Source organism: Gymnogyps californianus, chromosome 2, assembly GCF_018139145.2.
Source record: "Gymnogyps californianus isolate 813 chromosome 2, ASM1813914v2, whole genome shotgun sequence".
Lineage (NCBI taxonomy): Eukaryota > Metazoa > Chordata > Aves > Accipitriformes > Cathartidae > Gymnogyps > Gymnogyps californianus.
In genome coordinates this window covers 136,398,670-136,416,760 of record NC_059472.1, presented here as the reverse complement: position 1 = coordinate 136,416,760, position 18,091 = coordinate 136,398,670, and the positions used below count along the sequence as shown (strand labels likewise).

Below are 18,091 nucleotides of genomic sequence, written 5' to 3'. Positions count from 1 at the left end.
CTGCTCCAACTGCTTGACAATATTTCTTCATAGAATGAAATGACAGTTTATATGTCATTACATGTAAATGAATACATATATACAAAATACAACATGTGAAGACTGAATGTAAACACCCTTTTTATAGTTTTTTGACACATTTAAAGAAAGGAAGATGTATGGGCATAGAATATGGATGGAATAGATATATATCATACACAAAAATGATACTTTCACAAGAAATAAGTACAGTAATTATGACTATTTAACTACCAAAGAAAATGAACTGATAATATATAAAACTTTACTGTTTCACTACAACAGCACCATGCAAATTAAAGCTGCTGATACCTGATGACAACAGAAGAGCACTGGGCAAGCCGTCTTCCAGCACTTTTCAGACCTGTGTATATCTGTCCCATCTCCATAGCTCCTTCAAGACCAACCACTTCCATAAGCTGGTCGCTTAGATCTGCAAAAGAAAACACATTTTGTCTAGACAGCATTTTGACAGTGGTCATCCTGACTAGCAAGAATTGTCAGAAGACCAGCTGATAATAAAAGATGTGGAGAACAGAATAGGCAAAAATGATGATTCCTAAGAAGTGATTGCAGCTTTAAGGCTGGACACATCTGGGCCTGTTGTCATACCATTCTAAAATATCCTGACCAAAATTATTCTAAAAAACAATAATAATCTCTGTGATTTAATACATACATACTGAACAAATAATCTTATTATATGAGAAAATAGGAGAGACTCCTTCATTTAGGTTACCTGACACTCATAGAATGAGATGTTTGCAGTTTAGAAATTTATGCTGACTATTGTTTCAACAGATATGTAAAATCTGGTAAAGGAAAAGTCAATGATCCAGACCCTATTGGATTCTCTCCTATACAATTCTTTGCAGACTATGCGTACAACTCTAATTCAGCCTTTGTGTGCATGCATTATTACAGTCTTTAATTATGAGACCACATATTATTTTTTGCATTGTACATTTGCCTCAATTAGTGCACAGATTCAATGCAAAAAGGGCAGAAAACCCCCTTATATCAGCAACTATTCATCTAGCTTTCCTGAACTTTGTACTACTTGTTAGCACCCAGTTACATATTTTTGTTTCACACTGCTTTTAGATTACAGATGATTTTGGCATTAAACTTCAAGAAATATTTAAATAAATAATGTCTCTGGCAAAATAAATATTAGTTTGCTTGACTTCACGGAGCAAGGACAAATTCTGTCTAGAATTTCAAATACAAACTGAGATACAACCAGAAACCTAAACAGTAATATAGCAGTCTGGTTTGAGAAGCAACCAAGCAAGGTAATGAAATATTATCCAGAATGAACTAGGGTGTTTTGTATGACATGTTCTATATGCTCCTGTTTAAATACATGTTGCCAAGACCAGATGGACAAGAAAAACAAACATTTTTTTTTAGCTGTATATTATGTGTGTTTTATAGATTGGCTGTTAACATCCATGTTTCCAAAAGGTACACTATTCGGTGAAGCACAGCAATGAGCTAAAATGTTAGAGTCTATCATCACATTGAAAAAACAAAGAAAGGAGAGCACATTACTCTTTGTATATTTTAAACCCTTCAACCTTTAATGAAGGTAGAATTTCATGCTAATTATCATATCTATGAGACTAGTCCAAAGTTTCAAAGGGAGCCTTTTCTGTTCACTTCTTTGGGCTTTGAATGAAGGTAATTAACTGAAAGAAGTACTATGATGGGGGGGGGGGGGGGGAAGTATTAAAAGCAAATAGGATTTATGGTCTGGATTATTCTGCTTCCAACCAGAAAATCTGATACTATCCAAAGCCTTCATTTTTCTTCTTATACTTTCTTAATATTCTTTGCTGTTTTCATTTTCTCATCACAGTGAAATCAGTTCCATATAATATCAATGAAGCAAAAATAAATCCTATTCTTTCCTATTAAGGAAAAACAATAAGATGGACAAAAGATTAAAATATACAATATGATTAATTTTAAATATACATTTTTATAGTTTGCACCCCTGTAACACATATAAACCTAATTTTGTATGTCTGGCTTTCTGCTGAATTGTTTTTCTCTTAAAATGTTTTCCTTAAGTTACTCACTTTTAAACTTAACTCAGATGTAAACAAATTCTGCTTTTCTTGATAGCCATAGGGATTTAAATAGGAAAGTCCTACTCATTTGCAAAAGCTATTATATTATAAAAGCACACAGAACTTTATAGATGTACTAAATCATTAAAATGTTTCCAGCCAAAGAAAACATCAAATTCCTATTCACTGTGTTATTAGAAAATTATTATTTTTTAAACGGGAGAATAATTAAGAACAGATTTTTATTACTGACAGCTCAGGCAACATATGCAAGATTCAGAATAGTGACATTTGCAGTGATAAACTTGATGCATCATTTTTCAATAGCTGTGAGATTAGTGCCAGTAACAGCAGGTAACTAAGGGCCAAATCCTGCCCTTTGATCCAGATCACACATCTCCAAAAATGTGGTATATTAAACATTGGAAGATGGAACTGAACAATACTCTTATCTACCAAAAAAATGAAGCCTTTTCAAAAACTTCAGATTCGCAGTGGCATATTCCCAAAGTGGGGTTATTTTAGGCCAAATATGAATATTTTTAGAATCAAGCTTAAATTAGACATAACTTTCCTTCAGAAGCAGTAAAAACTAAAGCAAATGTAACATGCAATTATCGACTTAGGGTTAGTTCGTGCTTCTGCCTTTGCTAATATATTTGACCTGATGCTTTTGCATAGTCATATCCATTTCAACAAATCCTTGAGCTATATTGACTTTGACAAGAACTCAGAGTGAGCAAAAGTGGAAAAGGGAGCATGTATATTTTAGTCCCATTCTTCAAAGATGTTACATGGCTATAGGTACACTGGTTGAATATAAAGGGTCAAGACATCAATGAATGGATTACATTTGTTCTTAAAAGGTCCCCACCGAGGACTCTGAAAGAGACTGAGCTCTATTAAAAGAGATCAGGTCTTCTATTAAATTAAAAGATAGGAAAGGGGAAGACATTCTTCATTCTGGCAGAAGTTTATCACCGATTTCTTGGAAAGATCTGTGCTGGCCTCTGTACTGCTCAACATATACCCCTAAATAATCTGGAAACAGAAGTAGATAGTGAGTTACTGAGGATTCAATGAAGTAAAGACAAAAGCCAATTATAAAAAAAGTTTAGGAATTTTACAGTACTGAGTGACAGGACTATACGAAGGCAGAAAATTCAATACATGTAACTCAATGCCCATGAAGGAAAACAGAACTAACTACATACAAGAGAGCTAACTACAGATATGTAGACTGTTATATGCATACATATTACAGTTGAAAATAAACATGGGGGGTGTGTGTCTGTGTGTATATGTCCATATATAGATGCATATTTATTTTGCTGGGCTACAATTAATACTGTCATGCAGGAATTAAGATTATGGAGTTACTGTGGCTACTTCTATGAAAATATCAGCTCAATGCTCAATAATGATCAATGTACATCCATGCAGTATGGCATTTGTAGTTCCAGTCCACTCAGCAATGCACAGGAAGATATAAAATAACTGGAAATGACAGAGCAACAAACATGGTCACAAATATGGAGCAGCTTCTGTACAAAAATAAATTAGACTTGGACCCTTCAGGAAGTAAAGAGATGAATGGGGAAAGATGAGAAAATAATGAGTGTCATGGAGTAGGTGAAGACAGTACTGCAATTAAGTATTTCTCAAAATGCAAGAACTAAGGAGTTTCATAGCACTTCTAGAACAAGCAGGAAATCCTTTTTACATGATACTTTGTTATACCATGATGCCACACTAGACTTCGAAATTCCCTAAATCACAAATTGATACATATTTGGTAGGATATCTTAATGGAAGAATCACTGTAAGTTTGCTCTCTTATGTTTTATTTCTAATCATGCAATACAGGTTGGTGTTAGAGGTCAGATACTGAGCTACATGAACTTGTGGGTTGACCTGGTATCACTGTTCGTGTTGTCTACTTATACATCTTATAAATTGTAGACCAGAATAATGAATGCTACTGTTCACTAAACATCATTCATCACTTAAAACAGCTTATAATGTGGACTTTTCCATGACATGTATCCCAACTGTGTTTGAGACCTAATTCAGAAAGTCACTTCTTTTTGATCCTCAAATTATATTCTGAAGTTACGCGCTCATGTGTGCATCTGTGTATGTCTCTACCAATTATAGAGCAAAAAATGTACCTCTTCGTAGGCATGTGGTATTTCTTCTGCATTCTACAGATTTTATTCTAAAGAGAAAATAATTGGTGACTGTACTGATAAAATATTCCAATGCATGCTTCACCTATTATAACCAGTTTTAGGAGGTTTAGGTTTAGGAAACTGAAAGTTAGATTTTCAAAAAGAATTTAGCAGCTAACAGTGAACAACAGCAACTACCAGATACTGAGCAGCTTTTCCATCTAGCCAGGTCATTTAGTTGCCTAAATGAGAGCTGAAGTGTCATAGGTAAGCTATCATGGAGAGCATCTCAGTATTAGTGCATTAGGAAAGTGTTTTTTAACTGGTGCCTTGGGGTTCTTGAGTTCGTTTGTTCTACTTTGAGCCCTGTGAAAGAGCTGAAGGCTCTCACTTGTTTTCTATGTGAATGAGCCATTAGAGTGTGTGGGAATGTTTTCACAGCACCATGCCTCTCCTGCCCTCTTCCACAAACCAAAGTACCTCACGTGTCTCCTCATATTAGCCCTGTCAGTAAACAAAGCCAGCTCTCCCGGGAGAGCGCTGCTGTCAGCAGATGGTGACTAGCACGCAGGGGGGCATCTGACCCCTTGCACTCATTCCTGATGGGGAGATAAAGTCACTAGGGAGATGACTGCCCATTTCTTCCCATCAGGCAGCAGGAGAAAGAGAAGTCCAAACAGAAACTTGTACAAATGGCAGACAAAACACTGTACGTGAATATAAGCCCTTTATAGCACTTCCCCAAGGCACGAAGAAACACACTTGGAGACTTTAAAGTTTCGTAGTGAGGAGTTTACATTATCCATTAGCTTGGCATTAGCTGAACGCTTCAATATTCAAAGTGAATACACAAGAGAAAAACACATTTGGAATTCATCTATGAAGATAAAGCAAGGAAAACAAAATGGGGTAGGGGGTGGGAAGAAGCATGGTGTGATTAGAAATACTGATTTACATAGAGAACTTTCCCTCTGTAATGGAACTAGTTTTGATATTCAATTTATCTTTGCAATATATAAATATTGCTGTCCTGGCAAGAGATTGAATGACTCTATTATAACTTGGGGTTACTGCACTCACTCAAGCACATTTGCATAAAAACACTGTTGGTCAGTGGTAAATCTGTCTCTGGCAGCAGTTTGTCTTCGAAGAGAAGGGGCTCCATGGCTTAGCAAATATAATCAAACCCTAGTAATCATCATGCTGGAAATTTTTTGGTTCCAGTTAAAATACTGGATAAGAATTTGAAAACTGGTATGATGCCAGAGGATCCTTGAAAAACTCCTGAGCTCAATGCTCTGCACCACATGGATGCTTCAGTATTTTCCTAGAACACAGTATGTATTAAATCTACAGTTACCCATTATGCAGGAATGTGGGGTCACTTCCGTATGCAGGGATAGGGACTGCTGTTGTATAAAATGCTAAAAATGTGTTTAATGTCACAGTATTCTCCTGATTTCAAATGAACGGCTTTTTCTAGATTCCTGGTTACAAGAAATCAGTAAATCAAGAGCAATCTGTACATCCTGTTTTTTGTTATGCTTTGCTTTAGAGAAGCTACCTGAAGTAACATAACAGTTATAATTGTTTATATCAGAGTTGTACTTGGAGGTCCAGATAATGTCAAGGCTTTCTTTTGTTACTGATTCACAGACATATAACAAAAGACAGCTCTTGTGTCCAAGAACTTATAATATAGACAAATAAAACAGACAAAGCCTTGGGGAAAAATAATATTATTATGTCCATTTTACAAAGTGAAAATTGTACTCAGACAAGTTTAGGTCCTGCAGAAGGTTTGTTCTCATATTCAGCTGTATATATTGTGTGTAGACCCACAAGAGTCATAATATTATTTCTACCACGTAAAGCTAAGCACAAGAGTTTGGAGAACTGACCTGGCCAAGATCACACATGACGTTTGTGGTAGAAACAGGAAATAAATCAGCAACTCCTGAATTTCAACCTTCTGCTTTTAAAAGTCTATTCTCCTTCTTAATATTGACTTTGAGGATATATATATCAAGTTCTACATCTATAGTATTTGACCCAGTTTTGAGTATTTGCATTGCTGAGTTTGCTTTTAAACATTAAAAATCTCAGGTGGCTCCGTACATCTAGTTCATGCCAGCACTGATTCTCAACTCAAGTCTTTACTCTTGTCTTCACATTTTTTTACGGTTTTTAAAACAAAACAAAACAAGCTAAGCCTGCCTTAGTGTGAAGAAAGGAAGATAAATCACTGCTGTAATTTTCACCCGGGTGAGATAATCAGATACAATGATAATAAATTAAGCAGATATTTTATATATATAAAAACACACAAAAAAGCACACACATTTTATACCTATGTGGACATACACACATGATATATACCCATATTTATGCATATGTGAGAAATACAGTACATTTTTGTTCCACCATCTGAATTGATGACGCACTAAATAGCTTTAATGGGGTAAGAATGCAAGGGTGCTATTTTTGACACTTAAAATGAATGCAATCAATAAAATCCTCTCCCTGCCGAATTCAGTGGCAAAATTCTTACTGACTTCAGTGGAGCCCAGATTTCACCCAATATCTTGGGTCTTGCATCAGTCTAGCACAGAGACTCCGTCCTCAGATGGAATCATTTAACAGATACAACTCAGCCTACTACTGTGTAATGGATTTTTTTTTTGTGTATATAATCATCTCCTGACTCTCATTAATCATTGAATAACAAGTTTCCCAAAAAAATAGGAGGGCAAACAAAGAAGAATCAGTCCTTATAATTAAATATTTTATGAAACTTTTTAATGTGCACAGAAGGCCTTTGTAAAACTTTTCCTTAAGTGAACTTTTTTTTTTTTCCCCAGCTTACCAGGGGGAAGGAGAGGAGAGTTCTTCATAGAAACTTTTTTGATTAATAGTAAAAGAAGAAAAATAAAAAAAAGCCAACCCACCCCAGAGCATTCAAATTAAATCACTTCCACCCAAAAACTACTCCCAAATACCAATGTTCAGATGTTCAACATTTGAAACAAGAGGTTTCATCTTCCAGTTCGGGAGATCATTATGGATAAGTCTTTTATGGTAAAGCTTGGCAGACAAAATGTATTCTTTTTTTATAGATTTATTCTTTTAATAGTTTGAGGTACAATTGCATTGAACATGCTGCTGCACCAAAAAGCCCCCTATTATTTTAATCTGTATTCTTTTAAAAGTTATTTGTTCAAAAGGATTTCACTGTGTTACTCTTATACCCCCTTCATCCAACAGAACAAAAGCCGTTCTATGAAAGGAGTCTAAACTTGGACAAACCGTAAAAAAAAAAAAAAGCAAAGTTCCTCTCTGTTTTTATCAAATTTGATTGCTGCAGCTGTTCCCAGTTTCTGTATTTTAAAAATAGCCTTATTCAGTGCCTTGTTGGCTAAAGGCCAGAGTACCATTAGAACATGCTGTACGGAAAACCTCTATTCAGTTACAGATACAGAAATATATTTAAGATCAGTGGGGGTCATCTGCAGCAAACACTTGTATGGGGGAAAATGGAATTTTAATGTGCTTGGACTGCTCACCACTTTTAACAGATATTTAAGAACTTCAAACCGGATATCTTTCTATTTGTATTGGTACTATCATATTACTGAGCATCAGGTACAATACAATATGAGCAAGTCAAGATCATTTCAACTAACAAAAATAGATCTAATTCTCAAATTACTCCTTAGTAGTTCTGGCATTCACTTTAAATGGCTCCTAGTAATATTGGATATTTGATTAGCCTATAAAAATGCCACAGCCTAGAAAAGAAAAATACAGTAATATTGATGGAAATGTAGAAATCTGATCAATGAAAACCAGCTTTGATTTGTTCATTTCTAAGAGGACTAGTACTAACAGGGGATAAATGTTCCCTTTCTGCAGGGCAGCAAACTCTAATAATGGCATTATCCCTATATTTATCCACCAAAGAGTTTTTTAGTTATCCACCAGAAAGAAATCTTCGTTCCATTTACATGAGTATTAAAACTCCTTTTGACTAAAGTGGTAGCAATTTTGGTCCAGGAGCTCAGAACCCCCCCAAGATGACCTTCATTCCTCTTCCTCTTCATGAGAGCCAATTCCATTTGCTTCCTCTACCATGATAGTATTCCATGGTGTTTGGAGACCACGGTATGCAGAAAGGATACTGGTTTGAACAACAGTAATTTTTAGTTATTAACCAAGAGCCTAACACCAGGGAAGTATTCTGAAAATCAATGAGATGTATCATAGATCACTTTTAGCCATTTCTGATGGTCTAGAATGCCTACATTAAAGTATTCAAGGTTATGTATTTCTACTACAGCTGGCGGAGGAGTCTTCAGCATGGTAGAGACATCCAAGATCATTATTTGGATAGGTACTAACTAAAGAAAACACCGCAGCGATGGCATCAATATAGTCTATATGAGCTTGCTGAAGACTCCAAGTTCTTGGTGGCTGGTTGGCCTCCTAAGTTTCTGTGCCCTCACTCTCTCAGTACCTGGGTTAATTTAATTAAATAAATGCTACAATCACACTTTGGATTGCATTTTCAATTACAAACATTGTCCACACCTTCTCTTTGTACAGAAGGAGTATCAGGCAATTGAAAGAAGTCAAATCCAGTGAACTCTGGGGCAGGTATTCGTATCATCTAAGTCAGTCAGACAATCTTCCTAAACTTCCTGCAGTCAATGAAAGTAAAGAAGCTTTGATTTAGTTACCCACTAAACTAAATGTGTTTGGTGTTGTCCGAGGTGGCCTAGGATTTCCAGGACATTCACAAAGGGCTGACAAGCCTGACACAGGAGCAACAGAAGCAGCAGATGAAAGGATGGTATCTTAAGAGGAACTCTAACGGTGTAGGAACTTATATACAGAGAACTGAAGAAAGCTCAGAGTTTTCTCCAGACAGCAATTCAGAGGAAGAGTCTGAGAGCTCTGGTTTTCTGGAGGAACATGTTTTTCTCCGTTGTCATCAAGAGAAATCTTGGGAGACAAGCTAGAATGCTTGGTCAACTTAGCAGCGTGTCTAAAGCTAACTTTTTGCTAAATCTCCCAACTCAACATTACCACATGTTGGCTCCTTTGTGGAGGCTAAAGCCTGCAGAAGTGATATACCTTCTACTTACTCATTGTTTGATGGGACACAAGTGTGCCTGCTACCTCCAGGACTGAGCTCCAAGTATGCGAGCAGATTTTCCCAATGCTTACTTTCCTTGAATTTGTTCTGTTCTCATAATTTGTCATTGTGGGTTTTGGTCTCTGCTATCTAATCTAGTTACATACAAGCAATTGCAGACATTTTTCTTCCTATCTGAACCACGCACATTGCTAAAAATTCAGCATTTTTTGTACTATTACTGGTTGACAAGAACACAGTTCTGGGATATGTAGAAACCTTTGTTATTGGAGAAATCAAAGGGGAAAGTTACCTCTAATAGTGCTGCAATAAATGTCTGCTTTGATGTGCTTTACATGGAAAGACATTTCAAAGGATCACAAAGAAAGCAAAAATAAATTTCTTATTATACCTTTCAATATTTTAAGTATTAATGACTGACATCAAGCTATTTTTCAATAGCTTTACTCAACAGTTATTTACAACACACATAGGAAGAAAAGGTATTTCCATAATCATGATCAAGACAACTACAGAACAGTTCCAAATTTCTTCTCAAGGACAAAAGACCTGAGTTAGCTACAAGTATCACAGTGGTGAGACTCAAATTACTTTTAGTGCTCTGGTCCTGAACAGTATCAAATAGAAAAAAACCCAAACTTTATTTCATTTCAAACAAGAAAAGACAACTTACAGACAAAACTGGATCTGGTTACAATTTATTTGGTTATGATGTTCTGCCACAAAATGAAAGCCTCAGTCTTTTACAAAAAACAATCCGAACACACACTATTCAACTGTAACACCACTCACGATGTTTCAGGTATTGGAGAAATACAGAAGCAAAGTCCTTGCCTCGAGCTAACTCATCCTGAGATCCTGAGCCGAAAACCTACACTGAAATGAGGAGCCTTACTGAATTTGTCTTTAGAGACATTTGACATGGTAAGAAAAATATATCCTCATGGGGTTTAATGCAAAATAGGAGACCTAGAAAACTAAGGGAATGAGTCTCATCTTATTTTCATTCTCATTTTTCACTCTCATTTTTGTTCTGAATGATGGAGAGTAAGAGAAAGTGCATGAGAAACAGATAAGGAGATCAGAGTTATATGCATACATGTGCATTTTAGTTGTTTTCAGACTGGACTATTCTAAATCTGAATATGGTGATCCTACTCTGAATAGTAGTCATCACATCTGGAGTTCCTGAAAGCAGTTCTGCTGTAATTCCTGACCAGCTACATTCAGACAGTTCCAGAGGGTGGACAAGCCTCCTGGTTACTGGCATTGTGATAGGATGGCACTTCAGGAAAGGTTTTTTTACTTTCCAACTTCACTAATTCATCTTCATTATGAATCTTTGCTTAAATTCCTTTTCTAGGCATCAGGGCCAAAACTGAAACAGTACGTATATAGGATCACTCTTTTTCATTTCAGACACATATGAACTTGAGACGCTCCTGGGGTTAATTTAGTGCATGGGATTCTAGGTAGGCCACGATGGGACATGCTGTTGTGTTGTTTATGTTGTTAGTTCTATTGCTTGTGCTATTTGCACAATATATACCATATATTGTTTGGCAATACTTGTAAGGAGAATTCATGTCCTTCATCACGCCAACTGATACAGAAGGAAAACATACCTTTCAGACTGACAAGTCCTGCCTCCAGTCCAAAACAGAAGGAGCAAACCTCAAATTGAATTAGAGTTTGGAACAATCATTCTGGGTTTGTTTTCATTTTACTAATCAATTACACACTGTAAACTAAGGGTGGGAGGGTTGCTTTTTGGTTATATATGGAACTTAATCTGGAAGGACAGAAGATTGTTCATGAATATTTTGGAATTTTCACCTTCAAGGTTACTTTCAACAAATGGCTATGAGATATTTTTAAAGGACCTTAATTTTAATCTCTGCTCAACAAATCATTTAAGCATGGATAGTCAGTGATCTCAAATGGACTACATGCATGTTTCAAGCATGACTGTTAAGTGCTCTGTTTATTCAGGCCTATCTCTATGGTAACTACTTTATGGTACATGATTTCAGAATACTAATTACAAAGCAATATAAATAACGTTGTGTACAACAAACAGGTTTGCATTTACATATTCGAGGCATCTGAAAACTCAGCCTTACTTGTATAATATAATGTGTGACTGATTTTGAAAAATATTTTTCATCATTGTAATTTGTGCATGGTAATAGTAACTGAATTTTCTTTTCCATAACACTACTTTGCACTAGGATCAGCAGCACAAGGGGACTGCAATATACAAAGGGAATTAAAGAAAGTAGAAGATGCAGGTGCACTAATAAATGGGTGGCCTTTGGATTACAGTATTTATGTGTGCTATACTGAGATAAACAGAAACCTAAATGTTACACATAAGAAGTAGTACAACAAGAACATCTGTGTTGGGGGACTGAACTGGCATGGCTAACACCTCCAGTGCCAGGTGCAAAGGAAATTTCAGTACAGCTTGAGTAATTTTGACTGCTAGCATCTGTATATATCGGATTATCTCTCCTCTTCCCTCCATATTCCACTAGAGTATTTGTATTATACATCTGGCTTTAAATTCTAGCATAGCAAAAGACAGGTTGTAACCCTTCCATTCCTGGATCTTAGCCTCATTTTTTCTTTATTTGGGTCTTGCTTTTCATAGAAGCATAAGGCCAGAGTTATTAGTATTTTCTAAATGTATGGTTAAGGAAAATGAGCATTTTTCCCTGGGAAAGAAAGGTTAAAAAAAAAACCTCGTACCTTTGATCTATTTAAAGCTGATCAAAATGCCTGTAGAGAAAGCTTTTCCTCTCTAACATACTAAAGTTGTACTAAAACTTCACATTTTTTCCTCTCTAACATACTAAAGTTGTACTAAAACTTCACATTTCTCTGAGAATATCCACTCTTCTGAGAAAGTCTAGATTTTCATGTAAAGTCACTTTTTTAAAATCAACCTTCAAAATAAAATGAAAATTTTCATTTCAAGTTCAAGTGACATACCTGATTCATAGAAATATTGATGATATTTGGTAGAAGATTTAAAATACTTGAAACAACGAAAGAGCTGGCTGAAATGATTGCTAGGAGATACAAAACCAGTCACTTGTGATGTACTCATTGAAGTCCAATCCTAATAATCTTTGAAATACGTGAAATTCTGACAGAGTCCATTAAGACCATGACCTACTGTATTAAGTGGCTCAGGCTCAATCTTTTATTTCTTAATTAGGCAAAGACTTCAGGAATCAATTGTTGTATAAAGCCAAAAAGTTACAAAAACTACCAGTGATCACGTTTGTTCAGGTGGAAGTCAATGGCGTGATCATCATTACCATGACATCAATGAAAGCTGAAGGCTGTTCCCAAGAAAGGATCAGGAAGCAGGGGGTGGGGGTGGGGGTGGGCGGGGAGGAAGAAATATGGAAATGTAAGAATAGTGCTTGTATTCTGGGACAACAAAATCTACTCATGTTGGTGCACTGTTAATGTGTCTGAACCACAGCTCTCCATGTTTTATTTGTCCAGCACTTTTAACAAGACTTAAATTTCTATTCAAGACAGGAACAAAATGTCGTCAATAGTACAACTGGACATATTGAGCTTTGAAGCAATTTCTTCAGAAATGTTTGTGGAAAACTATTTTTTTCTCTTGGCAATTTCAAATCACCTCTTTCCATCCCCAGCCACTGATTAAATCTCTTGAATATGTCTAATAAATAATCTAAAAAAGGAAAGGACAAATTATTTTCAGTCTACACTTCTCTGGGAATTGGGAGTTTGTTTCACCACATTGTAAATTATCTTTGCTAACTTCTAACAAGGTGCGACAAAAATGCAATAAATACAAATAAATCCACAGGGAAGAGACTCAAAAAACATTACAAAAGCTTGATTTTAGGAAAAAAAAAAGCTATAACAAATTTGCAATCTCTAGTTACTCATCTTTTCTTATTACTTCAGTTCTAACGCCAAATTCCTTCATTATTTTTTGACCTGATATGAAACACCATCTGGCAAAAGCATGTTGCAATTCTACATAAGTGAAATAATTGGATAGTTGCTTTAAAATATATTTCATAAATAAGTATTATTATACATTAGCAAAACTCACTTTATCCAATTTCTGAGCTCTATTGCTGAGCTATGACTTTTTGTCTGCCTAGAGTACCTGGGATTCCCAGGCAGTCTTGCACCTAGTGCTAGACAGTCATGAGCCCGATGAGCTTCCACAGTCATACAGTATCAGACGCATATGTCCATATGTTTCACTTGTATTTATCATATGCATTATTATTATTGCCACTACTGTTAGACAAGGGTAGCACCACAGACTCATCAGAATCACTGCCCTGTAGGAAGAGATCACAGCCCAAGGGTCCTGATGGATCTGCGGCAACAGATTACAAACTGTAGGGCTGACGTGGTTATCTTATAATAGGCCAAATGGCTGTGGTTATTCAAGAGCCATTTCAAAAGTGGATCAGGTGTCCCTGTCATGAGATAATCACATTTCAAAACATCTTTGGAATAATTTTGGCCAGCCAATTACTTTCAATCTACTACTGCAAAGCTGTCAGGGTCTGAGGAGATCATCCTATTGCTGGAGTCCTACAGATGGACTTTTGTGTCCACACAGTCTCATTTGCTAGGCTGGGGGATCTTCTGCAGTGTGCACACCTCCCTAGGCATACATCACACGAGGAATCAGGCCAGAAGAGACAAAGAAGTCATTGATTAATTGGACACATGTTACAACGTTGCTCCTCGACAAGTTATGACAAGCGTGGAGTAATAGTGAAAAACAAAATATTTGCTAGTGATGAAAAGCGGTATACAAAACAGCAGTTGGTCATGAGCAAACATTTTGCAGCTATAAAGACCCAGCTGCTTTGGCTGACTAAAATGAAAAGGAACAATGCTTTAGGGGTTGTGAAAGAAGATCTCACAACTGATGGATTATACGGAAAAAAAGACTTCCCTATAAAGCATGAATACTCATATTCCTCTTTTCATCAGTTTATAACATCTACTTTCTTTGGGTCGAGAGTCCTAGGTAAGTGTGCCATGCACTAAATGAAAACCTGTTCACAGCTGTTGAAATCAGTTTATTCTGTCTGCCTGTTTTTGTCTTTCATTAAATATTCATTTATTGATATTAGACTTATGAAAAATTTAGCATAATTTTAATCCTCCCCTATATGAATAGGAGAAATTAAAGGAAAAGGGAGTTCATCCAATTTTATAGGTATGTGTGACACAGCTTGTGATATTTCCAGAAAACGACAACAATATCAGGAATCAATGAGAAAAAATGTCTCGTGCATCACCTAAACATTTAACTACAATATCAGCTTATGTTAATCATATTTCAAGAGTTGGGTTGAACATGGTGTAATTATGCCATCAACCCACATGAATCAAAGCTTTATTAAATAACTGTAAAAGCTGCCATTTGCTACTTTTAAAATATCTCATTTCTCACGGCCTTTACTCGATAATGGTCACTAGAGTTACAAAATGCTAAAAATATCAATGTTCTTGAAAATGTTATTTGAGTTCTTACTGCAGAAGCTGAAACATCTGTAACAGTGTACGGCAGTTATCAGCTGCTTGTAATTTCTGGCAATGTTCAGTTAAAAAGGCTTTAAAAAGTGCAAGTAAAAACATTAGTGTTTTGACTACTTGTAAGAAACTGTTTTGTATACAATTAATATAAAGGGAACTGCCAAGTCAATCTGAGCTTAAAATTCAGGGGTTTGTGTTATTTTTATTTTATTTATTTTTGAATTTGTAAATAAAACAGAAACAAACCCCCAAGCTGTTGCAAAACCTAATACCAATCAAATAGTCCAGGTATTTTATTTTAATTAAAACAGAAACATATTGTTAAATTCAACAGATATCCAAAATAATACACAAGCAAGAGCAGAAACATCCCTATACAGTTAATATCTGAAAAACCCAACTAAGATTCCTCATCCTGATTTATGCAAGGAAAAAATCAAACAAAATCAAACTCTAGGAACAAATGTTCTCTCAATAGCAAGCATAGAGAAAGTTCAACAAAAGTTTGACTCAACTCATATTCAGATATAATGAGAACTGGACCCAGTCCTAAATCTGTTGAATAAATGGAAAAGTATCCTCTCAGAATAAAATAAAATTAATCAATGTTATTTTGGTTATAGCATGAAAAACAATCAAACAAAAACAAAGAGGAAGATAAAAGGAGAGCAGTGAGGGAAAACAGAGTTAAATGCTAAGTTTTGAGATTTTTTTTCCATCATATGTTTCCTTCCAAAATATCCTGGAATACGACATTGCCAATGCTAATTTCCAGTGCTTAAACAGTTCTTTATATCATCAAAGCACAGTATACACACTGAAGTTCATGGCACTTACCATGGAAAATACAATGTACAACACTATATGGAGTCCAGAAAACTGTGGTCTTCACAAGAGGACTGAATTAAGGTTAGACTGCCTGAATATTGGCACTTTCTATGTTTTGAGTTCTAACTCTGTAGCCTTAAGATTGTTCTTTTAACTTACTTTTTATGGTCAGCGTACATAAAACACTTCATAAAGTAAATTCACAGAATTTTCCACATGTATATACAATAAACATTTTATATAAATTTTATGTTTATCTAATCCTACTACTTGTCATTTCTTTTCAATTACCTCTTTAATCTTTTAACTGGCAAAAGCTGTTGGTTAAAAATTGAATTAAATCTTTATCAAACTGAAATTACTTTTTTGCTTAGCCCCCATCACACACAGATTTTCTTGCTGCAACACTTCAGCTGTAAAGGCTAAGACAAAGACTGCCTATTGCTTTTCCCATTTCACAAAATAGGACCATATTTTGAGGTTATATCATAGGAATCATGACTACTGCTAATAATATGAAGTATAGATCTTTATTTGGGATCTGCTCCAAAGCCTGCCAGTTCTGTGGGAATAAAATAACCACCATGTGTTTGGTATCTTAACTTCCTAAATGGATGTAATATCAGATGAGTTGTGTAAGAAATTATCACTTACACATTTTCATTTTATTTTTATCTAAATATTAATCGCAGAGTGACAAAGACACAGGGAGAAAAGTCAGGGGTTTTGAATTCCATTCAGCTCAACCATATAACTGCTATGTAACTTCAGGAAAGCCACCATATCCCATTTACAACCCTGGTCCAATTGTACCTATTGAATTAATAGAACTGTTTAGAGTTGCTATAGGTCTGGATTCTTCCGGATCTCATGGGAATGAGGAAACCTTAATTTATATATATTCCCACAAAATTTTCCAAAAGCTCTGGTTTCACATGTGAAATCAATGAGCAGCCATGATCATCAACAAAGCACTGAGCAGACTGTGAGCTCTCCAGGGCATGGATTGCTTTTTTTGTTTGTGCAGTACTCTGTTCCCTGTAACTCGCTATCTGATTAGGCTCCTTAGGAGGTACTGGAATATACATAAATGATAAGCAAGAGGAGACAATTAAAAAAAAAATAATTGCTACTATTAATCTATGAGATTAAGATGTAAACTACACACTTTGTATTGCACTGCTGACTCCCAAGGGAGGTTTGTCAAAGAGAACATACACACGTGTGCGCACTAGGCAGCGTCACTGAACAGTGCTCCCTCCCCAGTTCAGCAGAAATTCCACCCCAGTGCAGACTGATGATGTACTTTGTATTTTGCTTGGCTGACTTGTGAAGTGTTCCTCACTTCAGCTCAGTCACTCAGCCTTCTTGCAAATGCCAGCTTATTTTTCACAACTATTTTTTCCATCCATGGGGATTTTAATAGGCATGAATGAGTGAATGAGGACAGTTATGAAAGAAATTCATAGTATAAAAGAAAACCCTGAAATTCAGTTATGAATTGGGCACCCAGGCTTCACATCTTTTTCAAAGTGACTAGTCCTTGCTCATTTGGACAATGCCAATGATCTCTTTCTAGGCTGACCATCATAAAGCCACTTGTATACAGTAGCATGGCTTTTCTCTGAGCTTGTGAGTGTGCCTGCAGCTCAATAGGACTATTCACACGAACAGATGTTACTCAATGTGAATACTGGTTGCAGAATTAAGCCTGTCCTTGCTCTTCCTCTTGCTACAAACATCAGCTGCTCAGACATCCAGGCTCTTTTTTTCTTTTTTTGTTATGGCTTTTTGCCATACATAAAGCATGTAGATGACAACTTTTGTAATTTAAAAAAAAAAAAAAAATCCTCCTATCTTCCATTAGCACTTATATAAACTAAAGTTTATATACTCCTCCATATAGTTTCTTGTATGGATGATGATAAAAAAATTAAAGTCCAGTTAGCTGTTTGGCATGATATTTTGTGGCTTTCACAGATAAATAGAAACCTCTATCTGGTCATTTTAAAGTATATACTTGAATGGATATGGAAGCATGTTGGACCAACATTGAATTTTTATTTTCATACCATGCAACAGAAGCTGATAAATCTACAGATTATGTTTGGCTTGATACATTTTATTTTCATCCCAACACAATTTTTGTCCATACTGAATTAAATATATCATTTAAAAGTATGTAAAACAGTCTTAACCATTGAAAAAGCCCTAAGAATTATTAGACAGACATTTAACTGTAATATTTATCAAATTTTAATATTAAATATCTCATAATATTTCCT

General features: G+C 35.6%; 1 protein-coding gene across 12 annotated transcripts in view; it reads right to left on the bottom strand.

The window, feature by feature from the left end:
- Positions 1–18,091, bottom strand: part of DGKB (diacylglycerol kinase beta) — a 334,240-nt gene that overhangs the window by 14,859 nt on the left and 301,290 nt on the right. For all 12 annotated transcript variants that reach the window (XM_050891901.1, XM_050891903.1, XM_050891909.1 and 9 more), the window contains one exon: positions 331–451. In XM_050891901.1, the coding sequence (XP_050747858.1) occupies positions 331–451 (121 nt within the window). The remainder of the gene's footprint in view (positions 1–330; positions 452–18,091) is intronic.